Source organism: Haliotis rufescens, unplaced genomic scaffold, assembly GCF_023055435.1.
Source record: "Haliotis rufescens isolate VD_foot unplaced genomic scaffold, xgHalRufe1.0.p SCAF_1, whole genome shotgun sequence".
Lineage (NCBI taxonomy): Eukaryota > Metazoa > Mollusca > Gastropoda > Lepetellida > Haliotidae > Haliotis > Haliotis rufescens.
The window spans coordinates 35,765,286-35,792,876 of NW_025963779.1; the positions used below are offsets into that span (position 1 = coordinate 35,765,286).

At 42.0% G+C, this 27,591-nt stretch overlaps 2 protein-coding genes across 3 annotated transcripts; both read right to left on the bottom strand.

The window, feature by feature from the left end:
* Positions 1–1,948: 1,948 nt before the first annotated feature.
* On the bottom strand, positions 1,949–26,868 carry LOC124139505. The gene is made up of 19 exons (XM_048380438.1): positions 26,368–26,868; positions 25,587–25,788; positions 24,569–24,664; positions 24,219–24,354; positions 23,808–23,957; positions 22,902–23,026; positions 21,954–22,002; positions 16,294–16,406; positions 12,963–13,085; positions 12,632–12,767; positions 11,987–12,136; positions 11,481–11,605; positions 7,903–8,090; positions 7,380–7,581; positions 6,753–6,848; positions 6,191–6,326; positions 4,651–4,800; positions 3,854–3,978; positions 1,949–2,689 (listed from the first exon to the last, which is right to left on the bottom strand). The coding sequence occupies exons 1-19, from the start codon at positions 26,487–26,489 to the stop codon at positions 2,630–2,632; spliced, it is 2,484 nt and encodes an 827-aa protein (XP_048236395.1). The 5' UTR covers positions 26,490–26,868; the 3' UTR covers positions 1,949–2,629.
* Positions 9,311–17,616, bottom strand: LOC124139506 (thiosulfate sulfurtransferase-like). Of its 2 annotated transcripts, XM_046506624.2 has the most exons (7): positions 17,393–17,616; positions 16,294–16,495; positions 12,990–13,085; positions 12,632–12,767; positions 11,987–12,136; positions 11,481–11,605; positions 9,311–9,894 (listed from the first exon to the last, which is right to left on the bottom strand). In XM_046506624.2, the coding sequence occupies exons 1-7, from the start codon at positions 17,512–17,514 to the stop codon at positions 9,841–9,843; spliced, it is 885 nt and encodes a 294-aa protein (XP_046362580.2). In that variant the 5' UTR covers positions 17,515–17,616; the 3' UTR covers positions 9,311–9,840. The 2 variants fall into 2 exon arrangements, with proteins under 2 accessions (XP_046362580.2, XP_046362581.2); XM_046506625.2 differs by lacking the exons at positions 16,294–16,495; positions 17,393–17,616 and adding an exon at positions 15,910–16,266.
* Positions 26,869–27,591: the final 723 nt, after the last annotated feature.

Consider the following 27,591-nt stretch of genomic DNA (forward strand, 5'->3'; position numbering starts at 1 on the left):
TTCCTCTGAGTCCATCGTAAGTGTCGCTATGCCCACAATTGACGTTGACGTCTGTGTAATTGAGTCAGAATCGGCCCGCAGTATGGCCGTTGTGCTTGAAGGTGAGCAGTTCTCAGACGGTTTCGAACAGTTTGCGCATTCAGTCTACCCCTAAACAGTTCATTTCTGGTTGATGTAGCCGTCAAAAATCGGTTACGGAGGTGACGCAAGACAATTTGACGATCCTCTGCATGTGACGTCACACGTGGTCGACCTGGCCGAGGGCGATCAGCGGTGGTACCCGTTTGCTGTAGATGCGTCTGTAAATCATATACAGTCCGTCGACTACAACCCATCGTCCTTGCGCCTTCAGCTACGGACGTTCACGTCTGCAACATGCCGATGGCACGTTCACGTTGCACATTTGAAAGGCGTGGCATGACAAATGACCGTAAAGACTTTTGTTTTTCTTTTTTTGTTAATGACTGCTAACAAGTATGACTGAAAACACGTGCGGTATTATGGCCACGTGACCAGTTGCACGTGAAAAACCACTTTTACCACTATAGTGCTGTGCACATGATTTTGATCGATTCACCTGCACAAAAACGGGTGTTATATGAAGACAATACGTGGCCATTACTGTTTAAATACACAATAAGGGCCCACAATGATAACTGGTCAAAATCTTAAAATTTTAGGATTGTGAAGATTTTATTTTGGTTCAGTATATAACCATGAGCAGGTGTCAGTGCTTGGGAGAGATGATTGTTATGGTACGCTTCCTGGTGCATCTGTCCTTGTTGAGGGATAAACATAAGTTGTGGTTGCTGAGGTTGCTGAGCGACCATTTCTGGAGAGTAGACAACGTTGAGTGACTCACGAATAATATTGCTGGTAGCCACACTCGTCGGAGAGTCTTGAGCAGAGGTGTCAAATAAATTCGAGTCAGAGGTAGAGATTACAACTTTTGACCTCTTCTTTCTCTTCTTGCGACGTTTATCTGGGTTAGCGGGTGTGTGTTGATCGGGCATTCTTATGGGTTTTCATTTCTTACGTAGAATACTTCCTGGATGTATTATTTTCGGGGAAATTAATAAATTTCGAAGGAGACGAAACAAGTACGTCTGCACGACGCAGATCACATCAGTCTCAGTAACCATATCATTTTGCTGCTCCCTGTAAACGATTCTGATATTGAGGGTTTCGTGCTGTTCCGAGTAGTTTCCTTATGGACCCCCCTGAAAGGTATGTAGTTTCCCACTGACGAGGACTCAAATATCAAGCAAGCATCATAAACATTACTTGTTTGAGGTTGGTATTATAAGTGATGCATTAAATTATGCCACATATAAGAAATCCCCCAAAGCAATCTCAGCGCTAAGGTGACCGTAACTCCCATACTTTAACATAGACTTACGACAGTCACAGCGCTAAGGTGACCGTAACTCCCATACTTTAACATAGACTTACGACAGTCACAGCGCTAAAGTTACCGTCACTCCCATACTTTAACATAGACTTACGATTGCCACAGCGCTATGGTGACCGTAACTCCCATACTTTAACATAGACTTACGATTGTCACAGCGCTAAGGTGACCGTAACACCCATACTTTAACATACACTTACGACTGTCACAGCGCTAAGGTGACCGTAACCCCCATACTTTAACACAGACTTACGACTGTCGAATCGATACGATCGCTTTGCGGTACGGTGCCCTGTATTTTGACTGTAATAATGTTGAACATGGATGTAGCATCTTCCCGAGGCAAGTGAGTTAACTGACTGTACCACAAAGATCAAAGCAATAAGTCCCAAGCTCTGGGCAGATAGGTTCCCTGGTCACGGTTCATGGCTGGCTGGTGTCGCCTGATGTCAATGGCTTGTTGTAGTTTTCTTAGTGATGAACAAATAGTTTTAGCTTCCTCAGTAAAAGCACATGGAGAGAGAAAGACTTTTTTAGAATATTAGAACTTTATTTATGTTCTTTTTCCATTCCTTATTGTAACTGATCATGAGAATTACTTTAATATCGCTTTGTGCAAGTGGGCCCAGACTATCTATAGGTCGCCTTGACATAGCTGGAATTGCCGACTGTGGCTTAAAACAACTTTCACCAATTTTCTTATTATCCATAACACTTAATAGGATCAGTAGCATCTGTAACTATATCAATGGCAATTAAACACGAACCTCACCATATAGGTATTTTAGGCTGTAATAACCTACGTAGCTGAAATATCAGAACCGATGTAAAACATAACGTGTATCTACTTAATATGTTAAGTAAGGATAAGAATTAATGGAATTTACTTCTTTATTACAATTAAGAGCGACGTTTCGGTGTAGGTTCACTTGCTTGATTACGGCGTTACAACCTACACCGAAACGTCGCTCTTAATTGTAATAAAGAAGTTGTTTATCCATAAATTCTTATCCTTACTTAGTACTCCGACTTCTAAATGCCTAGAAGTTACTTAATATGTTACTGTTCATCAATGTCTTATGGAATGTTGTTAATATTCATTTGAAAATGTTAAAACATGAGTCCCCTCTATGTACATCTTCAATGGCTGACAACGCTGCAGCAGCAGCAGCAGCGTATGAAGATGAGGAGAGGATGCACCTGCCACAGGCTCCGTATTCAATGCTTGCACTCCACACTGCCGACTGAAGCTCTTTGTCCGTACTCAGTCCAGGAACCCTATGAAGGATACGAAAATATGTTTATATAATGTATTAAGATGAAGCTTTAGATAATAGTGAAAAGTGAGCCATGCACTGAATAAATATAAGAAAGAATGGAGGTCATCACGTGAGTGTTTGGGAATGTTAAATATCCTGTATTAGGAATAAACATTGTATTTAGCGAGCCTTAATAACTTCTTTATCATGTCATGTCATTTTTCAATTCTGTGCTTGAAAATCTCTTCTCATCTCTAACAAACATTACCTAAACATTGCAAGTTTTCCCGGAATGTGCGCATTAATATATATATATATATATTACTAATATATTACTATTATATTACTATAAAGCTTGACCTTTGATATTTGTATCTCGGTCTGCATGACCCCAACAGGTATTGTTTTTATCCGTTGGCTTTATCCTGCCGAGAAACCTCCCCGTTACTAGTATATGATAAACTAATTTTTGTATAGTTGACAGTAAAGAGGACTTCCTTTGAAAATCTGAGTTAGTTTAGTGTGATTGCAGCCAAAATACAGGAACTTGGAAATGATGTAACAGAGGTAGTATTCTTAGAATTATAACAATGATAACTATTGTTTTATAACGATGCATGTATGAAGATTTGGCTGTTATGTGACGTGGAACCCTATTTCCTACAGACACTTATAGTCACTTATGTACCCGAAACACCTAAAGGCGTTTGTAAGTTGCATAATATATGTTTATCCAAGAATCAAGAAAACAATAAACAAGATAACGACGTTATTGAAGGCGTAGTGAAGCGTTTCAGTTGCGTTATATAATATTTACATTTTACTCTATGAATTTCCAAGAGAAAACATTTATCAAACGTGAAATGTCATGAATTTCCGAAATTGCCTCTGTCGAGAAATTGCACGAAGCACAACATGGAACGTGAACGTGAACGTTGCCAAGTAACCGATGGCTGAATAAGCCAGCCAGTTAGCTGTAGACGCTCGACTGACGACACTATACGCGGATTAGAATGAATGCGTGGTATGACCTCAAAGGACGTCACTTAGGATTAAAACCCTATCGACCCACTTTGGGTAATTAGGGCGAGTTTTACCACACGTCAGGAACGATTTTAATATTGATACAACAAGCGAAATAAATATCCAGCAGTATGATCTACAAAGTATGTGGTTTACTCACATAGTAGACACTGACGTCATCCTTCCCACAGACACAGGCGGCCAGGGCGAGGATGCAGGCGGTGAAGCCGATGAAACATGTTGACGTCATGGGTTGGTCCAGCTTGACCCCAGCAGACTGAAACACTGGACCACGGCATCATAATATCAGCTGCATGGAATCAAGAGACCGAAATTTAAATGTGGTAGGGTTTCGCGATCTGATTGGTTAAGCACGATGTTAAATGGGTTTTGAAGTTCGGTAACCTTCTGGACTTAGAACACTTTTCTCTCTCTACAGGACCGCCTTCGTGGTCTAGTGGTAGAGCGTCCGCCCTGAGAGCGGAAGGCCCGGGGTTCGATCCCCGGCCGCATCATACCAAAAGACGTTAAAAGATGGTTGTTGTTACCCTGTCTGGCGCTCGGCATTATGGGGCTTAAACAAGGACTGGTCGGCTCGGAATCAGTATACTGTATCTGAGTGGGGTATTCATGTTAAACTGCGGCATGGTATCTCAGTGTGCTAGCACTAAATCGGCATCAATCCGGACTAGTACAAGCAGCCACACACACACACACACACACACACACACATGCACGTCTTGGACGCGAAGTTAAACCCCATTTCACCCACCTCTCTCTACCATCAAGCAAGACCAAGATGATGTTTGTGGTCGCAATGCCCAATAACAATGACATCCACAAATCTGCAAGCACATAATATTAGTTGTAACACTGACGGCAAGTCCTGTTATTCTGGTGGTAATGATTCCGGTCAAATTAAACTACGAGTGTAATGTTCTTGCTATGGTAACTCACTTTGGAGAAGCTCGTCTTTCCCTTTAAAGGTAATTGCGTCGTCCTCGAACAGGGTGGGGTAGGGGATATTGACGGCTCCGGGAATGTGTCCGGTCTGAAACGCCAGGCCATCAGATTTCAGTCCCAGAAAGCCCATACAGTAGGTTTGGACTGTTTCAGAAAAGAGATTTGATGAGTTTCCATGGGCAGAACAGGTCTCGATTATCCCGCCCCTGTCGTAAAACCCAAGTTATGTTTGTTTGTTGTTTAACGCCGCATTCAGCAATATTACAATATTACTTTATGAAGGGTCATGTAAATAATCGAGGCTGCACAAGACAATCGAGCGATCGAACAACGATCCACGACGTCGGGGTACTATGACATGCAATCAACCAAGTAACTGGCCACCCGATCCATGTACTCGCATCTTGCAGTCAGCATATATTGGTCATGATCCGGGTATTGGGGATCGGATGGCTACAATGCTGACATCCTGGCTGGTTGTATGTGGTAGATGTTAATGCTATCAACTCCTGCTCTACCATGAGCAGACTTGAATGTGTGGAAGAGCCATCTTGGTATACAGCTGGAATATTGCTGATTCCTAAACTAACAGCCTCTCACTCCTCAGTATGAATCTGAGGATCCGATGACATCCCTTTACGGGTCACGTCAGAACGACCTTTCATCCGAACAATCATAGCGTCGCTTACCAGATCAGGAACGCGACAATCAGAATGTGTTTTCTATTCATGCAACCGCGACAACGTTAACACTGGATATTCCGAACGACAGTTACCGTAAGCATCATATCTCGCTTAGATGGGATAAGCTTTTGAAAAAAGAGACTTTCAATAGCCCGCGTGAATCGCTGCCAAACAATCTCGGTCATCTATTAGACATTCCAGAATGTTCTTTTGTCCATTTTTCAAATTTTGTTTCGTGTCGACTCCATGTTAGTCATTTCATTGGTCGGTCAAAGTTCGCGATAATTCGTTCTTACGTGACCTGTAATGGGATGTCTTCAGGTCTTTGTTTAGCGGTAGCGAGAACTAAGAACTAATTTGAATGAGATTGCTCACTATTCTTGAAAAAGTCCGTTTGAACATCTGGATAATATTAACGACAACATCTTCAACAAAAATGGTTATACGTTTTATTGTTAACAATGAGGCCCGTGAAGATCCGGGGTAGAATAGGTCTTCACCAACTCATGCTTGCCGTAAAAGGCGACTATGCTTGTCGTAAGAGGCGACTAACGGGATCAGGTGGTCAGGCTCGCTGACTTGGTTGATGCATGTCATCGATCCCAATTGCGTGGATCGATGCTCATGATATCAATCACTGGATTGTCTGGTCCAGACTCGATTATTTACAGACCGCCGTTATATAGCTGGAATATTGCTAAGTGCAGCGCTAAACACAAACCAAACAACAACCTGAACGATCTGTACGTGCCTTCAAGGCTATTTGATTGAGATTTTCAAGATCTCAATCTTCACAAAATGCAGGGAAGTCTTTTCTATTCCGATTCATTGATGGGCATTAGGGTACCTACATTTTGAAGGCTCTTTTTCTTTGCCATTAAAGTTGTCGGGGTGCCGTGTGTCCACGAACTGTCGCCCATCTCCGGGTTTGATGTCATCATAGAGCATCACCAGGCTTTTGTTAACCTTGACCGTCACGTCACCTTTCTGGGGAATATGATAAATATATTCTGAATTCGACAAATATCACTTCTTTCAGATCTCATATCACAATAAACATGTGTGTGTGAGTGAGTGTGTGTGGTATATGTGTGTTTCTGTGATTGAATGTGTGTGTGAATGACACGCAACAATATATCCAAGCTATATGACGACCGTCTGTAAATAATAGTCAGAACCAGACAATCCAGTGATTCATATCATGAGCAGTCGGGGTACGTCGACACGCAATCAAACAGGTCACCGAGTCTGATCAGCCGAACCATGACGTCACCTGTTACGATCAGCATAGGCTGCTACTGACCTGTTCTAACCCGGAAACCCCACAGGTAATTTTTTACAGGTGCGTGTGTGCTTGGGCACTTTTGTGTGTACGTGTAGATTTGCCGTTATGTTGTCTGAGATAGCACCCACCTCATACTCGACCTGCTTATCTGTGACTGGGTGACCCTCCTTCTTCCATCTGACCAGTCCCCCACTCAACACGGATACGTTCGTTATTCCGTGAACCTGTGGGGACCATGAAGTGAGTGGGTGAATGTAGTTTGGTGCCGCAGTTATTTCAGGTACGTCACGTTATCATTAAATAATCGAGTCTATGCCTTGATACATCAACTGTAAACATGAGCAATTACAACAAAATCCACACAAAAAGGCATGTGACACATAACCACCAAGCCTGACAGCCGTTCTAACTCAATTGGAATGCTGAAGTGCTTTGTTAACCAGGGTCTCCGTGTGGGTTTATTTATTTGTCGTTCAACGCCGCACTCAGGAATATTCCAGCTATATGACGGCGATCTGTAAATAATTGAGACTGGATCAGACAATCCAGTGATTGACATCATGAGCATCGATATACGCCATTGGGATACGATGACATGCATCATCCAAGTCAGCGAGCATGACCACCCGATTCCGTTAGTCGCCGACAAGCATGGGTCGTTGAAGACCTACTCTAACCCGTATGTTCACGGGGAGTCTCTGTGAGTGACCGGGCTTGGAAGAAGTCAATGTAATAATGGGAGAATAATACGTTACTCTTAGCAGCCACCATCCTCGACATGCTTTAGATCCGTTTTGATCGACGTTTTCGTACAGGATGACGTGACTAGATGCGTTGATGCCGAGAGATCTCACGTAATCTTGGAAATCTGTGGGATCTGGTAGCCCCAAAGGGAGGTATTGAGTGAAGGGGGCATTCTTTTTTAAGTTGAAAAACTGTGCTCCTTGTACATGTTCACTGAAAAGTATTGAAAATGAATAAATTGTGTGAAAGTAAATGATCAATGTCACAGAATATATGCATGCATACACGTTGCAGCAATAAAACATTAATTATTCAATTTAAGCTCCATCTAAAGACCATTATAAATGTCGCGGTTTGTTTCTGCTACACATAACCTTATCTTTCTGAAAAGAAACCTCAACAAATCTAAAGTAATATTCATGGCCGATTTTAATCGGAAACATTACTGAAACAACCCTTTGGTCGCACCTCCAAAACGCAACCTGGGCCCTACGTGACCTAACACAATTACATGCAACATGAAAACATTCTTACCTTTTAAAATCGTCTGTAGATGGACCAGCTGGTCCAATGGTTGTATCAAAAATTCTTAAATCTTTGTTTCCGACTTTTATTTGACTTGAGAGCCATTCCGGCGTCACCACTGGGGAGGCCATGCTCCCCGCGCTCGCACCTAACAGGCCAAGAGTGAAAGATGCCGACAGCGCCTCTCGAAATAATCTCGGTCAGTAGGTCAAAACACAGGGCCATGCACTGGACCATGTAACTAATGATAATAATAACAAGCACCTCGCAGACGAGGCCGAAGGCATGTACACCATGTAACTAAAAGTCAATACGAACAAATTCGCAGACGACCTCGAAAGCAAGTTTGTCAGCATTGCCTATTAGTTAATGACCCTGTGGTGAAAATCGCTCGCCTATTGAATCTGGATAATGGGCTGTACAAGTAATCTGCATAAATGCATGTGTTTGGGTGTTTGCGAATATCTGTAGTAAAGGCATGTGAGGCTAGTTAAGTTAAACTCGGTGAAACGAGACATAAGTTTGCAGGGCTCACTAATACCACCGATGCGCTTACTTCGACGAGCAATTTGTGTCAGTGGCGGTTGCTGTCGGTAGGGCAGGACACGCTTGCTCTTTTCGCGAACACCTGGTGTCATCACTGAATTTCATATCATTAATCACTGATCCATTCATATAATTTTCACCGCTATTTCGCCTTTGACACCCGATGGAATGTGTTCCGCTGGATTACCAAGACTGGTTATTCTCCAGCGCTGACATATTATATTTACCAGTGATTGATATTATGAACAACTACGCCGGCCGTCGAGATACGATGACACATAATGGACTAAGTTCCCGAGTCTGAGCACCAGATGCATATACGACTATTCTAACACGGATCTCCACGTGGAGGAACAGCAAGCGCCCCCAGGGTAGAATAGGCAACCCATGCTTGTCGTAAGAGGCGACTGATGGGGTCGGGTGGTCAGGCTCGCTGACTTGGTTGATGCATGTCATCGTATTCCAGTTGCGTAGAAAGATGCTCATGATGTCAATCACTGGATTGTTTGGTCAAAACATGATTATTTACAGACCGCCGTCATATAGCTGGAATATTGCTGAGTGTGGCGTAAAACAACAAACAAACATCAGAGATATATCTTTAGTCATTCCTCGATGCATTCCGACACAGACGTCATCCGTAATGGGATGTCCTCAGATCTTTGATTAGCGGTAGTGAAAACCAAGTTATGATTTTAATGAGACTTACTCCGAGCCGAATATTCCTTGTTTTAGTCCCTTTATGCCGAGCGCCGGGCAGGGTAGCAACAAGTACCATGTTTTAACGTCTTTTGGTATGACGCGGCAGGGGATAGAATCCCGGACCTTCCACTCCCCGGGCGGACACGATACACAGAGACAACAACACATGAAAATGTGAACCTACGTTTATTTCAACTTGAACTGAAGCCGGTAATACGTCAGTTCAATTAAAATAACTCACACTAAAGTGCCGAGCAACAGAACGTATACACACATATTTATCCGTTTGTCTAAAAATGAAACAAAAAAGAAATGTTTATTCGATGGTGATGTATTTGACACAAGTTACATAGTCAATATTGGATCCTAAGATTATAGTGTTTCGGCGACTGTTTTCAGCCTAGTAACGTTTTGATAACGTTTGTACTGTTTTGGTCAAATCCAATTTTCAAGTGTATTCTTTCTTTTGCCAGACAGTTTATATTCGTATTACAGCAATCAGTGTGTTCCAACCTGAACAGAATGTTCCTGTCAAATGTTGAGTCGTATGGTTCATACCACGCTTAAATGACTGCTATTTAGGACTCTGGAATTACTTTAATTGTAGTTGATGTTACGTGACATCATGCAGCAGCAGCAGATACCAGGGTCTTTCACAAACGAGGAAGGACCGTGTTGTCACTGGGTACGTTTTGAAAGCTAGCACTCCACGCTGGCGTCAGGTGCTCTTTGTCCGTACTCAGTCCAGGAACCCTTGAAAGATTCAAAAAGTCCACACAATGTAGTGTATGGATAATAGCTTCTTTATTTACTGTAATAGCGAGGTTTCGGTATAAATCCTTATATATGACCTAGAAACTGAAGACGGATCTACACCGAAACATTGGTGTTTCAGCTAAAAAAAGAGGTTGTTCTGCATGAATTGTGTCTAATGTGCCATATTTCCTTCTTGAATTTTAGTAAATTTTAGTTGAATTGTTCAGTTGTTTTTATATTTCTTTCAAGTATATAACTACAATGTTCCCGGGGCGGTCGGGTAGCCTAGTGGTTAAAGCGTTCGCTCGTCACGCCGAAGACCCGGGCTCGAATCCCGACATGGGTACAATGTGTGAAGCCCATTTCTGGTGTCCCCCGCCGTGATATTGCTGGAATATTGCTAAAGGCGGCGTAAAACCAAACTCACTCACTCACTACAATGTTCCCAAAATACCCTTTATCAAGCGTGATTTGACGTGACTATCTCAAGGTCGGATCAACGTCCAAGGATTTGATTTGGTTTGGTTTTGGTTTGTTTGTTGTTTAACGCCATACTCGGCAACAATCCAACTATATGACATCGGCCTACAAATAATCGAGTCTGGACCAGACAAACCAAGGATTGGAATCATGAGCATCGATCTACGCAATTGGGATACGATGACATCATCCAGCAAGTCAGAGAGCTAACCGGATCGCCTCCAACGACAAGCAAGGGTTACTGAAGACCAATTCTAGCCCGGATCTTCACGGGTACAGCGACCAAGAAAACAATATCGAATACTCGAATGACCCAGTAAGCCGATCACGATGTAGTAGCCCCTACACTGTCCAGCCATGATACGAGGACCCAAACAAACACTGTCTAGCAGTAACCTCGCCGTTCAGCCCGCAGAGTAAGATAATCGAGAGATCTTCATATTCACTCTTGATTAAACCCAAATTGACCAGCTTTGTGTGATGCATGAAGTTTTTCTACACGTCAAAAACATTTTCCAATCTCATTAAAATCAGATCTTAGTTCTCGCTACCGCTAAACAAAGATCTGAGGACATAAAGGGTTACGTCAGAAGGATCTTTCATCCGACCAATCAGAGCGTCGCTTACCAGATCATGAAAGTGACAGTCGAATGTGATTTCTAATTGTGCAACCTCGTAAACCTTAAAACGGGGTATTCCGAACGATAGTTACGGGCTTAACGACTGAATCTATACAATCTAGACCATATATTAGCCATTCGAGAATTTCTTTTGTTCAGGTTTCAAATTTTTAAGCGGGAATTTGTCAAAATATGTTTCGAAGCGTAGTCGCCAATTTGAAATTAGTGCCGTAAAGCACGAGAAAGCTGCCTTCTGATTGGCTAATGTCGACTTCTTGTCACTAATTCCATTGGTCGATCAGAGTTAGAAAGGTCGGTCTGACGTGACCCGTTATGGGATGTCCTCAGATCTTTGTTTAGCGGCAGCGAGAACTAAGATATGATTTTAATGAGATTGAAACATTTCCTTAAGTTTTGATAAAATGAGCGAATACTCAATACATATTAAACAGTATGCTTAACAGGCTAGTGTATTAAACTCACATAGTAGACACTGACGTCATCCTTCCCACAAACACAGGCGGCCAGGACCAGGGCACAGGCTGTGAAGCCGATATAACACGTGGACGACATGGGCCTGTCCAGCTTGACCCCAGCACACTGAAACACTGGACCACAACAGTCACACTATTACTTTATGAACTGTGACATCGATATCATATACACCACCAAAAAATAGTTAAGCATCACCAGATGCTTTCATATTACTGGAGTTTTTGTCATGGCATGAGTAGAAAAAAAGTTAACTACGGCCTTGACATGGGGCAGGATATGCTTACCCTTTTCGCGAACACCTAATGTCATAACTGTCATATTCATATAATTGTTTCCGCTATTTTGCCTTTTACGCACAATGGCTGCTGTTTCGCCGGATAGTCAAGACTGGTTATTCTCTGGTTTTGTTTTTTGCAGGTTGTAAACAAATTCGGTTTGGGCGTAGATGATTCAGGTCAAAGTACAAAGGTTAAGATTTCTCTCGGGTAACTCGCCTTTTAGAAGCTCGTCCTTCCCCTTAAACGAGATGGTGTCGTCCTGGTACAAAGAGGTGTAGTGGATGTTGACGGCTCCAGCAATGTGACCGGTCTGAAACGCCAGGCCATCAGATTTCAGTCCTAATAATTCCATGCGCATCGTTTGATCTGTTGGGCAACAGAATAGAATCAATTTAATTGAAGAGGATTGATGGACCCAAAACTTAGCTAAATGAATGTTTGACGGTCAGCTTAACAAACTACAACGGTATTCCACCATGACTCCATTTCCAGTGCAGCTGATGAGGAAACTCGCTGTTGAACTCAAAATGTATTGGATGTTTTCATGAAATATTTATGAAATGTAAAGCCGCAGTAGAAACATTTCCTGTTTTGAGTGAGTGAGTTGAGTTTAACGCCCAATTTAACAGTATTCCAGTTATGTCATGGCGTGTCAGCCTAATGCGTGAGGAAAGGTCTCAGATGTTTTCCAATTTGGTGAAACCCACGAACACGGGTATGGTGCTGACAAACATAGAAACATAATCGGAGTGAACCAGGATTCGAATCCTCAATAGGGTTCATGGGTTTCTCGCGTGCCTAAGGGACGCAACTCTGCACGACTGAGCCACCCATTTCCCTTGCCTGTTTTGAAACACGTACATGCTGAAGGCTCTTTCTCTTTGCCGTTAAAATGGTCGGCATGTCGCGTGTCCACGAACTGTCGACCATCTCCGGGTTTGATGTCATCGTAGAGCATTACTAGGCTTTTGTTGACCTTGACCGTCACGTCACCTTTCTGGGGAATATGATTCATGTGTTCTGAATTTGACAAATATCACGTTTTTTGGACAGAAATTATAAGTCCAGACACTTTTCACATTTCACATCATATTTTAACACCTGTTTTGAAAATTTAAGAAAATTGGGTTTTGTTTTTTACCGGTGCATGTTTGTTAAGGACTTGTTTTTTCAAGTGTACCTACATATTTACCGTCGTGTTGTCCAAGATAGCACCCACCTCATAGTCGACCTGCTTATCTGTGACTGGGTGACCCTCCTTCTTCCATCTGCCCAGTCCCCCACTCAAAAGCGACACATTCGTTATACCATGAACCTGTGGACACACATAGTCAATACTTTACAAGCGAAACATGACAATAGTTACTAGCAAAATATTCGTTATACCATGAACCTGTCAGGACAATGTAGTCATTACTTAACCAGCGACGCATTCGTTATACCTTGTGGCTGCATGGACAATGTAGCCATATACACGTCATGGCTACATCGTGAGTAGCCTTTGGATATTGTGTTTTTATAAAAATTAAAAAAATCCGAAAAATATCTCTATGACACAATCGAAGAGTGAGATGTAATATCCGAAAAGAACCCAAGTGAGTTCTGATAGCAAAACACAACTCCGAACGCCGTAAGGTCTTAGGTCCGCACCTGACACTCGGGTAGAGCCCATTCAGGTGATGAATACATGCTTTGAGTGCCATTAAAGAAAGACACTTGTCAGTCGTCTTTGTTATAAACCTCATTATTAGTATTTCCATGCGTGTTGATATTCTTATTATTCAAGGTAAGTTAACAACCTTAAGTTAAGTTAGTTAGTTACTGGCCAGATTTATCCCGTGAAGATCCGAGGTAGAATAGGTCTTCAGCAACCCATGCTTGCAGTAAAAGGCGACTATGCTTGTCGTAAGAGGCGACTGATGGGATCGGGTGGTCAGGCTCGCTGACTTGGTTGATGCATGTCATCGATCCCAATTGCGTGGATCGATGCTCATGATGTCAATCACTGGATTGTCTGGTCCAGACTAGATTATTTACATACCGCCATTATATAGCCGAGATATTTCTGTGTGCGGCGTTAAACAACAAACAAAACAAAAAAACAAACAAAGAAACTGGACAGATTTGAAAATGTGCCCAGTGTTCGTGTGACGCGTGGCGGTATGTGTTACTTCAGCATGCCTTTAATCAGTTCCACTAGAATCTTATAACAAGACAATACAACATGGATACAGACATAAGTGGATGGGGAAACAGGTTGGACATCTCGACTGATGCTGAAATTGCTGTAGAAAATGTGAGATGTTGTCTGAACGAAAAAAAGGGGAAACACTGAAGAAATACCAAATACACCCCCCGTCATGCACTCTGGGTAAATCATTGTTAGAACCAGAAAAATATTTATTCATCTTTGCAAGTAAAAGATCAAGGGTTGCTCTGTGTAGATTCAGGTGCGGAAATCATACGCTGGCAATCCAAACAACTGAGATGGATTGGAAAACAGGACACATTTTCTCATGAAAATCTTCTTCTGCCCGTTGTTGACGATGTTTGTTTGTTTGTTTGTAGTTTATTGTTGCACTAAGCAATATTCCAGCTATATGACGGCGGTCTGTAAATAATCGAGTCTAGACCAGACAATCCAGTGATTGACATCATGAGCATCAATCCAATAAGGCTTTGTAGATATTATGCAGAACACCAAGCAGTGCTGAACTGTTAAAGGGAGATAATGTCTTGACAGCTGTACATGAACGAGGAAACTTGTCTCAACAGTCAAAGGGAGATAATGTCTTGCCAACAGTACATTAGCGAGGAAACTTGTCTCAACAGTCAAAGGGAGATAATGTCTGGACAGCTGTACATGAACGAGGAAACTTGTCTCAACAGTCAAAGGGAGATAATGTCTTGACAGCTGTACATGAGCGAGGAAACCTGTCTCAACAGTCAAAGGGAGATAATGTCTCGACAGCTGTACATGAACGAGGAAACTTGTCTCAACAGTCAAAGGGAGATAATGTCTTGACAGCTGAACATGAGCGAGGAAACTTGTCTCAACAGTCAAAGAGAGATAATGTCTTGACAGCTGAACATGAGCGAGGAAACTTGTCTCAACAGTCAAAGGGAGATAATGTCTCGACAGCTGTACATGAGCGAGGAAACTTATCTCAACAGTCAAAGAGAGATAATGTCTTGACAGCTGAACATGAGCGAGGAAACTTGTCTCAACAGTCAAAGGGAGATAATGTCTCGACAGCTGTACATGAGCGAGGAAACTTGTCTCAACAGTCAAATACGTCGAATACGGTAATTTCAAACATGCTGTGATTTTAACTGTTGTTAATGTACTGTAATCAGATCGTCTACTGTTACAATGACTGGAGTTCCTTTTACCAATATAAGGGGCTGCACATCTGCAGTTCTTTGTATTATAACAGATGTTATTTCAAATAAGTCTTTGAAAGGCGGGGGCACGGGTGGCCCAGTCGTCTAAGGCGCCGCGATTCGCTGTCCCTTAGGCACGCCAGAAACCTATTATTGAGGTTCGCCCCAATTATGTTTCTAGGTTTGTCAGCACCATACCCGTGCTCGTGGATTTCACCCAAGTGGTAAACGTCTGAGACCTGCTTCACTTCGGGCTTTCCCTCCACATTAAGGTGACACGCCGCGATATAACTGGAATACTGTTAAAAGCGGCGTTAAATCAAACTCACTCACTCACTCTTTGAAAGGCATGAAGAAGTTAGATGAATATGACTTCATGACGTGGGAAGTCATGTATTCATGTTATTTCATTGTTGATTTTTTAATGTCTTATAACCCATTCCCCATGTTGTCAACAAAGACAGCGCGACTATGAAGGGGAAAATGTTTCACGGATGACCTGATTTCATCTATTTGGCCACCCTCCCTCCTATACAAGTATGTGCAATTTTTTTTGAATGGTGAACACACAATAGCGCCATGTGATGATGTGATGACTCATCGCGTGTTACAGTCCATTCAAAATATTGCACATGCTTTTCATGTTTCATTTTTGACGAGTCTACGCACTTAGATAAATATATGTCATAGAATGGTTAAATTTCACTGAGAAAATATCCTAAATCGTGAAAAACAATTTCTATTTGGGTACTTACCCTTTGTTTAATTTGCTTTACGGCTCCACGTGCTGTCATCGAAACCCCACGTTGAGCTAGCGATACCGCTACTTTCATGTTCTTTCGTATTTTTAAGATATATTGTTATGCACCTCACTGTCGCATTTGTCGTAGCATATCTATATAATTATGCTTAACAATGTGTAAGCGCTCCGAACGGCTTGCATTAGGCCAGTCTGTTAAGCGCGTTTGTTTCCAAACAAGAGACAAGTCCGGTCACGTAATATGCAATTGACCTGTGGCAGTTGTGTAATGTTAAACCACCACTGCCCCGGTGTGTGAATGTCGACTTAAATACCAAGTTCCAAAAGGAGAATAGGTTCAGACAGAAACCAGCAAAGTAAATGGAGAATGATACGTTACTCTTAACAGCCACCATGCTCGAGATGCTGCAAATCCGTAATGCTCAACGTTTTCGTACAGGATGACGTGACTGGATGCGTTGATGCCGAGTGATCTCACGTAATCTTGAAAATCTGCCGGATCCGGTAAACCCAAAGGGAGGTATTGAGTGAAGGGGGCATTCTTTTTTACGTTGAAAAACTGTGCTCCTTCTATATGCGCACTGGAAAGTATTGAATATGCATAAATTGTGTGCGAACAAATTATCCATGTCATAGAATTCGTTGCAGTTGTTAAAGTGCAAACCAGTACAATACTTGTATTTAACATTTCATTTATCTAAATATCTAACTGGTTCAATATGTTTCCAAATGCACCGAAATTCTATGCCCTTTGTCTGTTTAATATATTCAGCAAACATTCGGCGTATCTCCTCTTGTCATAAGCCCCTCCGGGCAGGACCCTTGATCTCCAGCGCTGTCTATAAATTTCAATTAACACCTCCTTACGTCGCCGGATCTTACGTCTATACATACACGTGGGACAATGACCTTGCCACACGTTACGTAATACCTCGCTCTACAAAACCCGACTGACATTGTCAGTCAGGGAGACAGCCATAAGGTAAGTGGCAGAGCGAGTCCCCTCCTGGGAACATTGGCCACTCGGTCCCGTCGTGCGTTCTGTCACGTTATTATCAACATGTAGCTTTTCGACTTATTCCACTCATCATCAATATACATGGCTGCTGTCGTCTAAACTTCACCCCAGAGTTTTGTCTTCCGTCATCACCCTGAGCTATCATCCGAGGGCCGAAACTTACGCCCTTGGACAGATGATGGAGAATTATCCGGGTAGCGTGACTTTGCTTTGACTCACGCACGATCTCCCTACCCTAACTCGCAGCAAAGCAAATGGTAGTTCAGAGGTGATGGGAGACATAAGTAACGTCAAGCCAGCCGCCATCTTGACGGGAAAACGGAGCAGTCGAAAGACAGCAGCCCAACCAACCCGAACGTCAGCAACGAACAGCAGCCAACCCAACCCAACCCAACCCGCAAATCATTAAACAAACACGAAATACATAAGGTAAAACAGAATAATGTGCTATTATATTTACCTCATAAATTCATCGATAGATGGCCCAGAAGGTCCAATGGTTGTATCAAAAATTCTTAAATCTTTGTGTCTGGCCTCTATTTGACTTGAGAGCCATTCAGGTGTTACCACAGGGGAGGCCATTTCGTGCACCGTCGTAAGCCAAATCTTCAGCCCGATTGCTCAAACAGTCGGGAGCCCCGCTTTGAGTAATCTGGGTCGGTTTGTTACGCGGTAGCCCGAATGCTTTAGATATGATAGCGTTGCAAAGTAAATATAACTTGCACGGGGCTGTATCAGGGCTGCGTGAAGGAATGTACCTGACAATGAATCATTTTATCCAGCGATGCGTTATACACTCTCCAAAAAAGAGGAACGCACAGGTAGATTTTTAGTAAATTTATTGTACCTAATAAAGTCGATATATTTGATTTAATATCATAGATACAAATAGGAAATTATGGATCTCGATAGTCACATGTTGTCGTTGTACAAAGGCATTGAAAAGTCATCATTGCCATGTCACATAAGGCCACAAGGTGGCGCTGAACTCAGTATATCGGCTGACAGCCCCGGGCAGCAATCACGGGTCTGCATCTCCCCGGCACTGACTGGATAAGTGTACGAAATCTGTCCTGCGGAATTCTGCGCCATTCTGCTTGTAGCGCGTTGGACAGCTATGGGGATGTCTGCGGCGTGTTCTGACGTTGACGTACACGTAAATGGAGTTCATCCCAGAAGTGTTTGATTGGGTTGAGATCTGGAGATTTCGACGGCCAGGGCAAAACTTGGTGTTGGCATTATGAAGGTAGTCTACCTAAATACGAGCTGTGTGCGGTGCAGCGTTGTCCTGTTGAAACAGCTCCCTCTGGCGGTCAATGATTGGAAGAAGGTGAGGTTGAATAATTTGATTCGTGTAGCGATTTGCTGTCACATTTCCCTGAACCACAACTAAATCAGATCTCGTGATGTAGGATATGGCCCTCCACATCATGACACTCCCGCCACCGAAATTGTCAAATTCACGTACACAATGTGGGGCAAAACGCTCATTTCGACGACGATAAACACGTTGTCTTCCATCTCGCCGCTGAAGTTGAAATCGTGATTCATCGCTAAACCACACTCGTCTCCACTTTCTCAAATTCCAAGGCTGTAAGGTATGACACCACCCTCATGCATCGCTGTCGATGGATCTGTTGCAAAACAGGGACGATAACTGGTATTCTGGGTCGGATTCCAGCCTCGCGAAGATGGTTCCTGATAGTCTGGTCCGATATCCTCCCCAAACCAGGGATGCGTCCTGCAGTCTCCGTAGCTGTGGCATTACGATGACATAGGTGGAACAGTCGAATGTAGCGATCCTGTGCAGGGGTGGTAACTCTTGGTCGGCCGGTTCTCGGACGGTTTTCAGTGGAATTGAACTGTGTATATTCTAAAGGCGACAAATGGTGCTCTGGTTTAACGTTGAAGAGGCGTGCAACAGAAGACTGCGATTCCCCTCTTTGGATGCGTCCTATGGCGATGTTCCGATCGGCAGCGCTAAGTCTCGGCATTTTGGAACTTGAAAAATGTTGACAATTGAAAGACCAATTTTTGGCTTATGCTTGCCTTTTTATACCCACAACCACGAGTTACGAATGCCATTACTTTCACGTGCATTTTCCTTTACTGTTTTCCTCCATGACATTTGGGGGCACGGGTGGCCCAGTCGCGATTCGTTGTGAAGAGTTGCGTCCCTTGGACACGCCAGAAACCTATGATTGTGGGTTCGAATCCCGGTTCGCCCCAATTATGTTTCTAGGTTTGTCAGTACCATACCCGTGCTCGTGGGTTTTCAGTGAAGTGGTAAACGTCTGAAACCTGCATCACTTCGGGCTTTCCTCCCACATTAAGCTGACACGCCGCGATATGACTGGAATACTGTTAAAAGCGGCGTTAAACCCAACTCACTCACTCACTCCATGACATTTTTTAACAAGTATGAACACAATGCCGTTTAAGACATTGCAAATCGACAATGGATGCGTTTTGACGCACCGTTTGTCGAATATCAGGCCACCAACATTTTCCAATAACATTTTTCCAATTCATATACCAGATGCGTAGTCAGGTATAATATACTACATGTTCGTTTCGTTTTGTGAAGTGTGTAGTTGTCTTCAAATGTGTAATCGGGCCTGGAGAAGGCAGACCAATGGGCGATGTGTTAACATCGATATAGGGAAAGAGGTTACTCAAGTCCTAGCAGCATCAGGCAATCATGATACAGCAGTCGATTTCAGTTAAAGCTGCTGATAATGAATCAGATTCGCCATAGCAATTATAATTTTCTATACCATTTTTTTATCAGCGGAACGGGAAAGAGTGGCAGGTAATACTTGACGTTATTGTTTGGCGCTGGAAGAGTCGCCGCCAGTTCACGCAGGCGTCGAGCACCACGTACACTTACGGTTTCTGATGTGCATGTTGTTCTTTTAAGGAAGACGATAAATGGCGTAAATTTAATTTTAAAATGAACTACATTGCCTTGTCCTTGATATATAAGTTGATTCAGCACGGTCGGGCCTAAAGTGAGTCACACTCAGGTACCCAAGTTAGCAGAGTAGACATTTGTGCGTAATTTCAGCTTGGCTAAATGAGACAAAATTAAACAAGAGTCATCAGATGACATGTCACCCGGTCTGGTGCAAATCGGAAATGGAGTTTGGCTACTTATACCCAACTTCTGGTTTATTGCCATTGGATACCTTCTGTTCAGTGAAGAAAAGAAAAAATGCTGTTCAGTATATTTCAAAATCCAAAATCATCAAAAGGCACCAGTTCACCACGAGACTGATCTGTATAGCAAGTTTCATCTAGAAGAAGTCAACGGTTTTGGAGTTCTTTTCCGGAAACGAACACTACCCTCATTTTCAGTAAAGTCCAATTTACCGTCATGAAAACATAACCTTTTAAAAAAATCCCAAATCATCAAAACGCACCAGTTCACGCGGTCTGATCTGTACAGTAAGTTTGATCTAAAAAATGTATTTCAACGGTTTGGGTGTTCTGCCCCGGAAAGGAGCACTACTCTCAATTTCAGTATGAAATCTAACTTATTGTCAATGAAAAAACAAATATAACAAATGTTACATTTGGGATATCACTTTCTTGGTAAAGTACAGATTCTCGTACTTTTTTGGGTTGAGTCCCGTCCGTGATTCGAACCCACACCGCCAGAGTAAAGCACCTCATGTCCAGCACACTAAGTCAGAGATCCAACCCACTCAGCCACCGAGGCGTTCACAAAAATGAAAGTCCGACAACAGGTAGTCTAGATCACGTACTTTGTGTAATCCCAAATCATCAAAAGGCACCAGTTCACACTAGTCTGATCTGTACAGCAAGTTTGATCTCTTATAGAAGTATTCAAAGGTTTAGGAGCTCTGCTCCTGAAAGGGGAACTACCATCATTGTTAGTGTAAAGTCCAACTTATCGTCATGAAAAAACAAATAACTAAATAAAATAAAAAATAAAAAATCATCAAAAGGCACCAGTTCACCACTAGACTGATCGATATAACAAGTTTCAACAAGAAATAATAACGTTTGGGAATTCTGCTCCGGAAACGGAAAACTGACGGACGGACGGACGGACAACAAGTCCAAGGTATCCGTCGGATGAACTGTATATGAAACATTTTACAGTTGTGTGCACTGACAAGTTCCGAAATTTGAAATACTGCTTTAATGAGATATTATGATCAAAATAAACTCAGTCTGTTATATTTGTGTTTTATCAAGACTTCTATTTTGTTGAAAAACACATGTGTCAATAACGAGAATATTACGCTCGTTCAAGTTGATATCTCGTCAAAAATGTGTTATTATGCAGTCAGGACATCAATTTATTATGAAATGGAAACGCTTAATATTCTCTACATCTTCGTCAGCTGTCACCGTGATACACATTTCTCCACATATACGAGCAAAATCACATGTAAAGAAACTATTTATTTCTCTAACATCATCGTGGATTGTTAACTTTGCGAGTGGCTTTTGGCTATTTCATAATAAACATTTATTACTTACAAGACGTCAACGCCAACGCATAACCAGTCTCGATTATCTGCCGAAACAGATTCCATTATGCGTAAAAGGCAAAACGGTGATGGAAATTATATGAATAGATCACTGAAAATCAGCTTGATGTATTAACATCAATGGACAATTGTGTACATAAATTATTAAAAGCCGCAAAACCCGATCAGTAGTCATAGAGTCCTTTGTACGAGTCCGACTACATCATGAGGATGTGTTTAGGAGTCACTGATAGTGATGATGCCACACAGAAGCACAGACCATTATATATGTCATGGAAAAAGAACAGAACTGCGGCCTGCAAATCATCGACATGCTCATAATGAATAACTCTTTAACATAGAGAATCAGTGGTAATTGTTGAAGCTGAAACATGAAGCTCATCATGTGATTCCCTTCGTTTGCCACCACCAGCAGGCGACAATTCAAGCTGCAGCGGATACCCTGGTCCTCATCGATGGTGGACGATTGTTGCAACTGTGTACGTTTTCAAAGTTTGCATTCAACATTAACGTCTGATGCTCTTTGTCCGTACTCAGTCCAGGAACCCTTGAAAGATTCGATATTCATATTAAAAGATGAAGGTCGACACAAAAAGTAAAACTTAAGCAATTTGAAATATATAAACAAAGATTGTGCTAGTCATTGGGAATATATATTCAAAAGTAAATGTGTTGGGTTTTTTAAAACCGAAATATCTTCCTGCATTTTAATCCACTAAATATCAATAAGAACATTAATGCATTTTGAGATAAGTTACATGCAATAATGTTTATCCAAGCATTTTGGAAAAGCATTAACATGAAGCGATTCATTTGTGTTAACAAAGTTGTTCAAGTACATGAGTTTAGAAAAAACTCGCACTCACGTGAGAGACAATAAAAATTACAGTCGAACCTCTTTGTGTCGAACTTGGATGTTTCGACCTCCTGGTTGTCGCGAACTCATTTGGGAGTCCCAAGTATCCAAATTAGCATAAAATTCCGCTGACGTCTCGAAACTTTTTCCAGGTCCAAACGAATTCGACACAAAGAGGTTCGAATGTATTCTAATATTGTCTTTGTGGAGATATGACACGTTAGATTATCAGAGTATCAGCTTCAAGTCCAGCAAAACAAAATGTTTTGACAGACAATCCAGTGATTGATATCATGAGTATCGATCCACGCAATTACGACATACAATAAACAGACCATTACGTAGTAGATCCCAACTATGACAAGGCATGATACACGGATTCGATCAATTAGGAATTGGTATCAAACAGTAACCTGGACTATTAAACCACCTGGTAACTACCGTAACAGCATCCACAGTTCGACGTCTTCCTTGGTCATCACCTTTGGTTGGTGAGGTGATAGTTCAACAACATATAAGAACCTTTTGATTTTGAATATTGATTAAATTAGTAAATACTTAATGATCTACAAAGACTGTATTCTACTCACATAGTAGACGCTGACGTCATCCTTCCCACAGACACAGGCGGCCAAGGCAAGGGTACAGGCGGTGAAGCCTACGTAACAGGTTGACGTCATTGGCTTGTCAAGCTTGACCCCAACTGACTGAAACACTGGACCACGGGATTAATTCTATTAATTAAATGGAATGTATAATTGATATCAGTATATATTGGACATGTACATGTAAGTGTGCGTGTCGCGATGTGATTGATTGAAGCATGTGATCAAAGGAAGCCATCGAGCCATACACAAGGGATGGAAGTCCTAAAGTACCACGTGACCTAAATACGTCATAATGGAATTCCCTTTCTGCATACCGCATTGAACTATCAGTTAGGACGTCTGTGTAGAAAAACCCAGTGAAGTTAGAATTAGAACGACAATCTTAGTAGATGTTAGTAGTTAGTAGGATGAATCAGCTCTCGGCATGAACGTTCGATGGCTAACTTTAAACGGGATCAAAGGCCCGAAATTATTCTCGACTTGCAACTATGTATGTTTTTAAAAAAATAAATACTATAATCTATTTCATAGTATTGTATTACGGATCGTTAAAAAAATTATGATCCCGAGACTCAAATACTCAAATGATACCCATACGGTGGCACATAATGCTGGTTAAAATAAAGCGACAAAACCCTTTTAATATCCAATAGCAATCGCAGCCCAAAGCAGTCGATTGTTCGATTCCGACTACATCATGAGCATGTGTTTGTGAATCACTATCAAATAGTGATAACACCAGGTGATTGCGGAAAAGAATGAGCGTATCCTGCCCCACCGGTGAAACCCGTCAGAAACACACGCAAAGGCAAGTCAATTGTTCAACCGAAAAGGCACATCCAACGGTGATATTTAGGACCCACTAGAGAAAGAGTTATGGTTACTCACTTTGGAGAAGTTCATCTTTCCCTTTGAGAGAGATGGTGTCCTCCTCATACACAGTAGGGTAGAAGATGTTGAAGGCTCCGGGAATATGCCCTGTCTGAAGCGTGAGGCCATCTGACTTCAGTCCCACATAATCCATGCAGAACGTCTGAACTGTGCGTCAGGGAATAATAAATACTTTTATCGAATTATTGAATCACTGCACCCCTAAAAATATAAAATTAACATGCAAGATGTATTCAGTTGGAAACTATCAAAGATTAGGCCTGTGTTGATATTTAATTTTATTGATCGTTAGTAAATTCGATGTTTATTGTAGCAAAATTACAAGACATATATATGTCAACATATATTTGAACTTAAGATTCTCGAGGTGTTTAAATCAGACATTCGAAAATTTATTGTCATAAGTACATTTTGAAGGCTCTTTCTCTTTGCCGTTAAAATTGTCGGGGTGCCGAGTGTCCACGAACTGTCGCCCATCGCCGGGTTTGATGTCATCGTACAGCATCACCAGGCTTTTGTTGACCTTGACCGTCACGTCACCTTTCTGGGGAATATGATCAACATATACCCATTTAGACGAATATAACGTTTTTTATGACATATATTTTAAATGTTTACACACTGTTATTTCAGATTTTAAATCCCATTGAACGTATATTTTCATATTTAAGTTCATTTAGTTTTACTTTAGTTTCTGTGACCAATTTTGTCTGAATAGTACGTGTACAACTAACGTGATTGTCCAACTGAGCACCCACCTCATACTCGGCCTGCTTATCTGTGACCGGGTGACCCTCCTTCTTCCATCTGACCAGTCCCCCATTCAAAACAGACACATTCGTTATACCATGAACCTATGGAGACAAAATAGTAAATACTTTACAAGGGACACATTCGTTATATTTCACAAAAATATGATTCCCAGCGACACATTCGTTATAACGTATATCTGTAGGGACCATGTAGCCATTACATTCCCAGGGACACATTCGTTACACCATGATTCCCAGCTACACATTCGTTATAACGTGTACATGTAGGGACAATGTAGCCATTACATTCCCAGGATACATTCGTTACACCATGATTCCCAGCTACACATTCCTTATAACGTGTACATGTAGGGACCATGTAGCCATTATATTCCCAGGGACACATTCGTTACACCATGATTCCTAGCTACACGTGCGTCATAACGTGTACATGTAGGGACCATGTAGCCATTATATTCCCAGGGACACATTCGTTCGCACCGCTCGATTGAAACGCACGGCATGAGACGAAATGTGATAAAATTTAACGTCGTGTCCAAGACTATTGCACGTGCGCGCCAGGCAGAGTAACAGGTACTATTAATAACTTTTGTGGCATCACACCAGCATGAGAGTTAGGCTGACGAACCTAATCAGTCATAATCGGGCAGAATGTAGGATTCGAAATCAAGACCGGCGTCCTGATGACAAAGGGACACCAATCTGAAAATCTATATGTAGCGCCTTACATACCATTGTTAACACGAAGTCTAGTGCCTTAATACCACGGTTAACACGAAGCCTAGCGCTTTACATACTACGGTTCACATGAAGCCTAGCGCCTTACATACCACTGTTAACACGAAGCCTAGATCCTTACATACCACGGTAAACACGAAGCCTACCGCCTTACATACCACGGTTAACACGAAGCCTAGGTATCGAAGAACAGAGACAAAATGTCGAGTTATCGTGACATGACATTGAATGAAACCAGTGTAGTAAATGGAGAATGATACGTTACTCTTAACAGCCACCATGCTCGAGATGCTGCAAATCCGTTAAGTTGAACATTTTCGTACAGGATGACGTGACTGGATGAGTTAATGCCGAGAGATCTCACGTAATCTTGAAAGACGGAGGGATCTGGTAGCCCAACAGGAAGATACTGAGTGAAGGGCGCATTCTGTTTTAAGTTGAAAAACTGTGCTCCTTCTATATGCGCACTGAAAAATAACATTGCCGAGCCATGAAACCTTGTATTGGTACATAATCAATGATAGACACAACATATATACATGATATATTAAGCAAAGCTGTACGTTTATGATTTTACGAAGTTCCAATTAAATCTTGAATAGAGTCTATACAATTTTAAACCTTACATTATTATAATATGCAGCTAACTCTCTGTCACACATTCTTAATTTTGCAAAAAGAATGAGAACAACTCAAGAGATATGTATTTATACTTTCAAATATACACGTATTTTGTCATATGGCATTGTCATATTTTGTCACGGATGTGTTATTATTGTCAAATGTGAATGGTAATCAGAAACACGTTTTGGGCTACTGAAACATACCACTGGTCGCACCCCTAAAACGCAACCTGACATTTCGCATATCACCACTACAACCGAACACTGCATAAAGGTGAAATAGAGCCTAACGTCGCGTTCAAGGTTATTCACTAATATTGCGACGCGCATGAACGTGTTTTTCCGGCTGTACTAGTTTGAGCAAAATATTAGAAGGTGAAATGCTGTCCAACTACAAGACAATCACATACTATAATTTGTTACCTTTTAAACTCATCGACAGATGGCCCAGAAGGTCCTATGCTTGTATCAAAAACTCTCAAATCTTTGTTTCCGGCCTTTATTTGACTTGCGAGCCATTCGGGTTTTACCACAGGGGAGGCCATTTTCTTCCAACCGATGACAAACGGGTTAAGCTTGAGAGCAACAGTACAACTGGATGTCGGGAGCTCCTCGCAGAGTAATTTAGGTCAGTAGGTCAAACTCCCTCGTCTTTTGATTCAATCAACGAACAGCTACATAGAGTGAACGCTTCTGAATATCTCTACATAGATGTTCAATATGCTATCTCATAGAGAAATGTAAGGCTAAGTGATTCGTGTAAGTTAAAGCTGATAAATATAGTCGGCGACAATTGTCTTTTTGGAGGGTGTGCCCTTGCTATGAGTAAATATTGTGCAATAACGATTGAACCAAGGTGAACTGACATACGTGACGATAGCAAACACGTCCCATGGTTCGCGTTTCCAGAGTTCAAATACTGCGTACACATATCAATCATATTATCACTATGCCCCTATCCAGGTAGCTGTCTCCGTCCAGAACATACTTTAACAGTGTCTGTTTCAAGAAGTATTGTAGTTCTTAGTCAGATTCTCACTGGGACCCTTTCCTTACTGATTTGTGCAGAGTTGCGTCCCTTGGACACGCAAGAAACCTATGATTGTGGGTTCGAATCCCGGTTATGTTTCCAGGTTTGTCAGCACCATACCCGTGCTCATGGGTTTCACCGAAGTGGTAAACGTCTGAGACCTGCATCACTTCGGGCTGTCCTCCCAAATTAGGCTGAAACGCCGCGATATAACTGGAATACTGTTAAAAGCGGCGTTAAACCCAACTCACTCACTCACTGATTTTTATTAGCTAACCAGATCCGAGACTTCACGTGAGGTAACGATGTGTGACTTTCTACTTTCCGATTCGGAAGAAGGGCTAACTCTTTGGAAGATATTATCTCCACACATTAGTCCATTTGTATGGCGCTAAACTCCATACCAGCTGGTGTGCTCATGGCGCTTACATTATTACGCCGGTCAATGGAACAGTGTGCACTCGATTTTCATTCCCAGCTCCCTAGGGAGTATACAAGATAAGTGATAGCAGGGATAACACAATGGCGCTCGATATTCCTTCATTCCATAAAACTGACCCTTCCCCTTTAACTCATCAACGAAGTAATTTCAAGCAATAATGGCGAGATCGTTTACA

Excerpts from the sequence above, each read along its gene's own strand:
- LOC124139506 (XM_046506624.2), bottom strand. The coding sequence starts at position 17,514 with ATGGCCTCCCCTGTGGTAACACCTGAATGGCTCTCAAGTCAAATAGAG. Across the intron at positions 16,496-17,392 it reads TCTATCGATGAATTTATGAG|TGCGCATATAGAAGGAGCAC; the intron begins GTAAATATAATA and ends AATACTTTCCAG. Across the intron at positions 9,895-11,480 it reads ATGACGTCAGTGTCTACTAT|GGTTCCTGGACTGAGTACGG; the intron begins GTGAGTTTAATA and ends GAATCTTTCAAG.
- LOC124139505 (XM_048380438.1), bottom strand. The coding sequence starts at position 26,489 with ATGGCCTCCCCTGTGGTAAAACCCGAATGGCTCGCAAGTCAAATAAAG. Across the intron at positions 24,665-25,586 it reads GAGCATGGTGGCTGTTAAGA|GTTCATGGTATAACGAATGT; the intron begins GTAACGTATCAT and ends TTGTCTCCATAG. Across the intron at positions 3,979-4,650 it reads GAAAGACGAGCTTCTCCAAA|TGTTTCAGTCTGCTGGGGTC; the intron begins GTGAGTTACCAT and ends GCCGTGGTCCAG.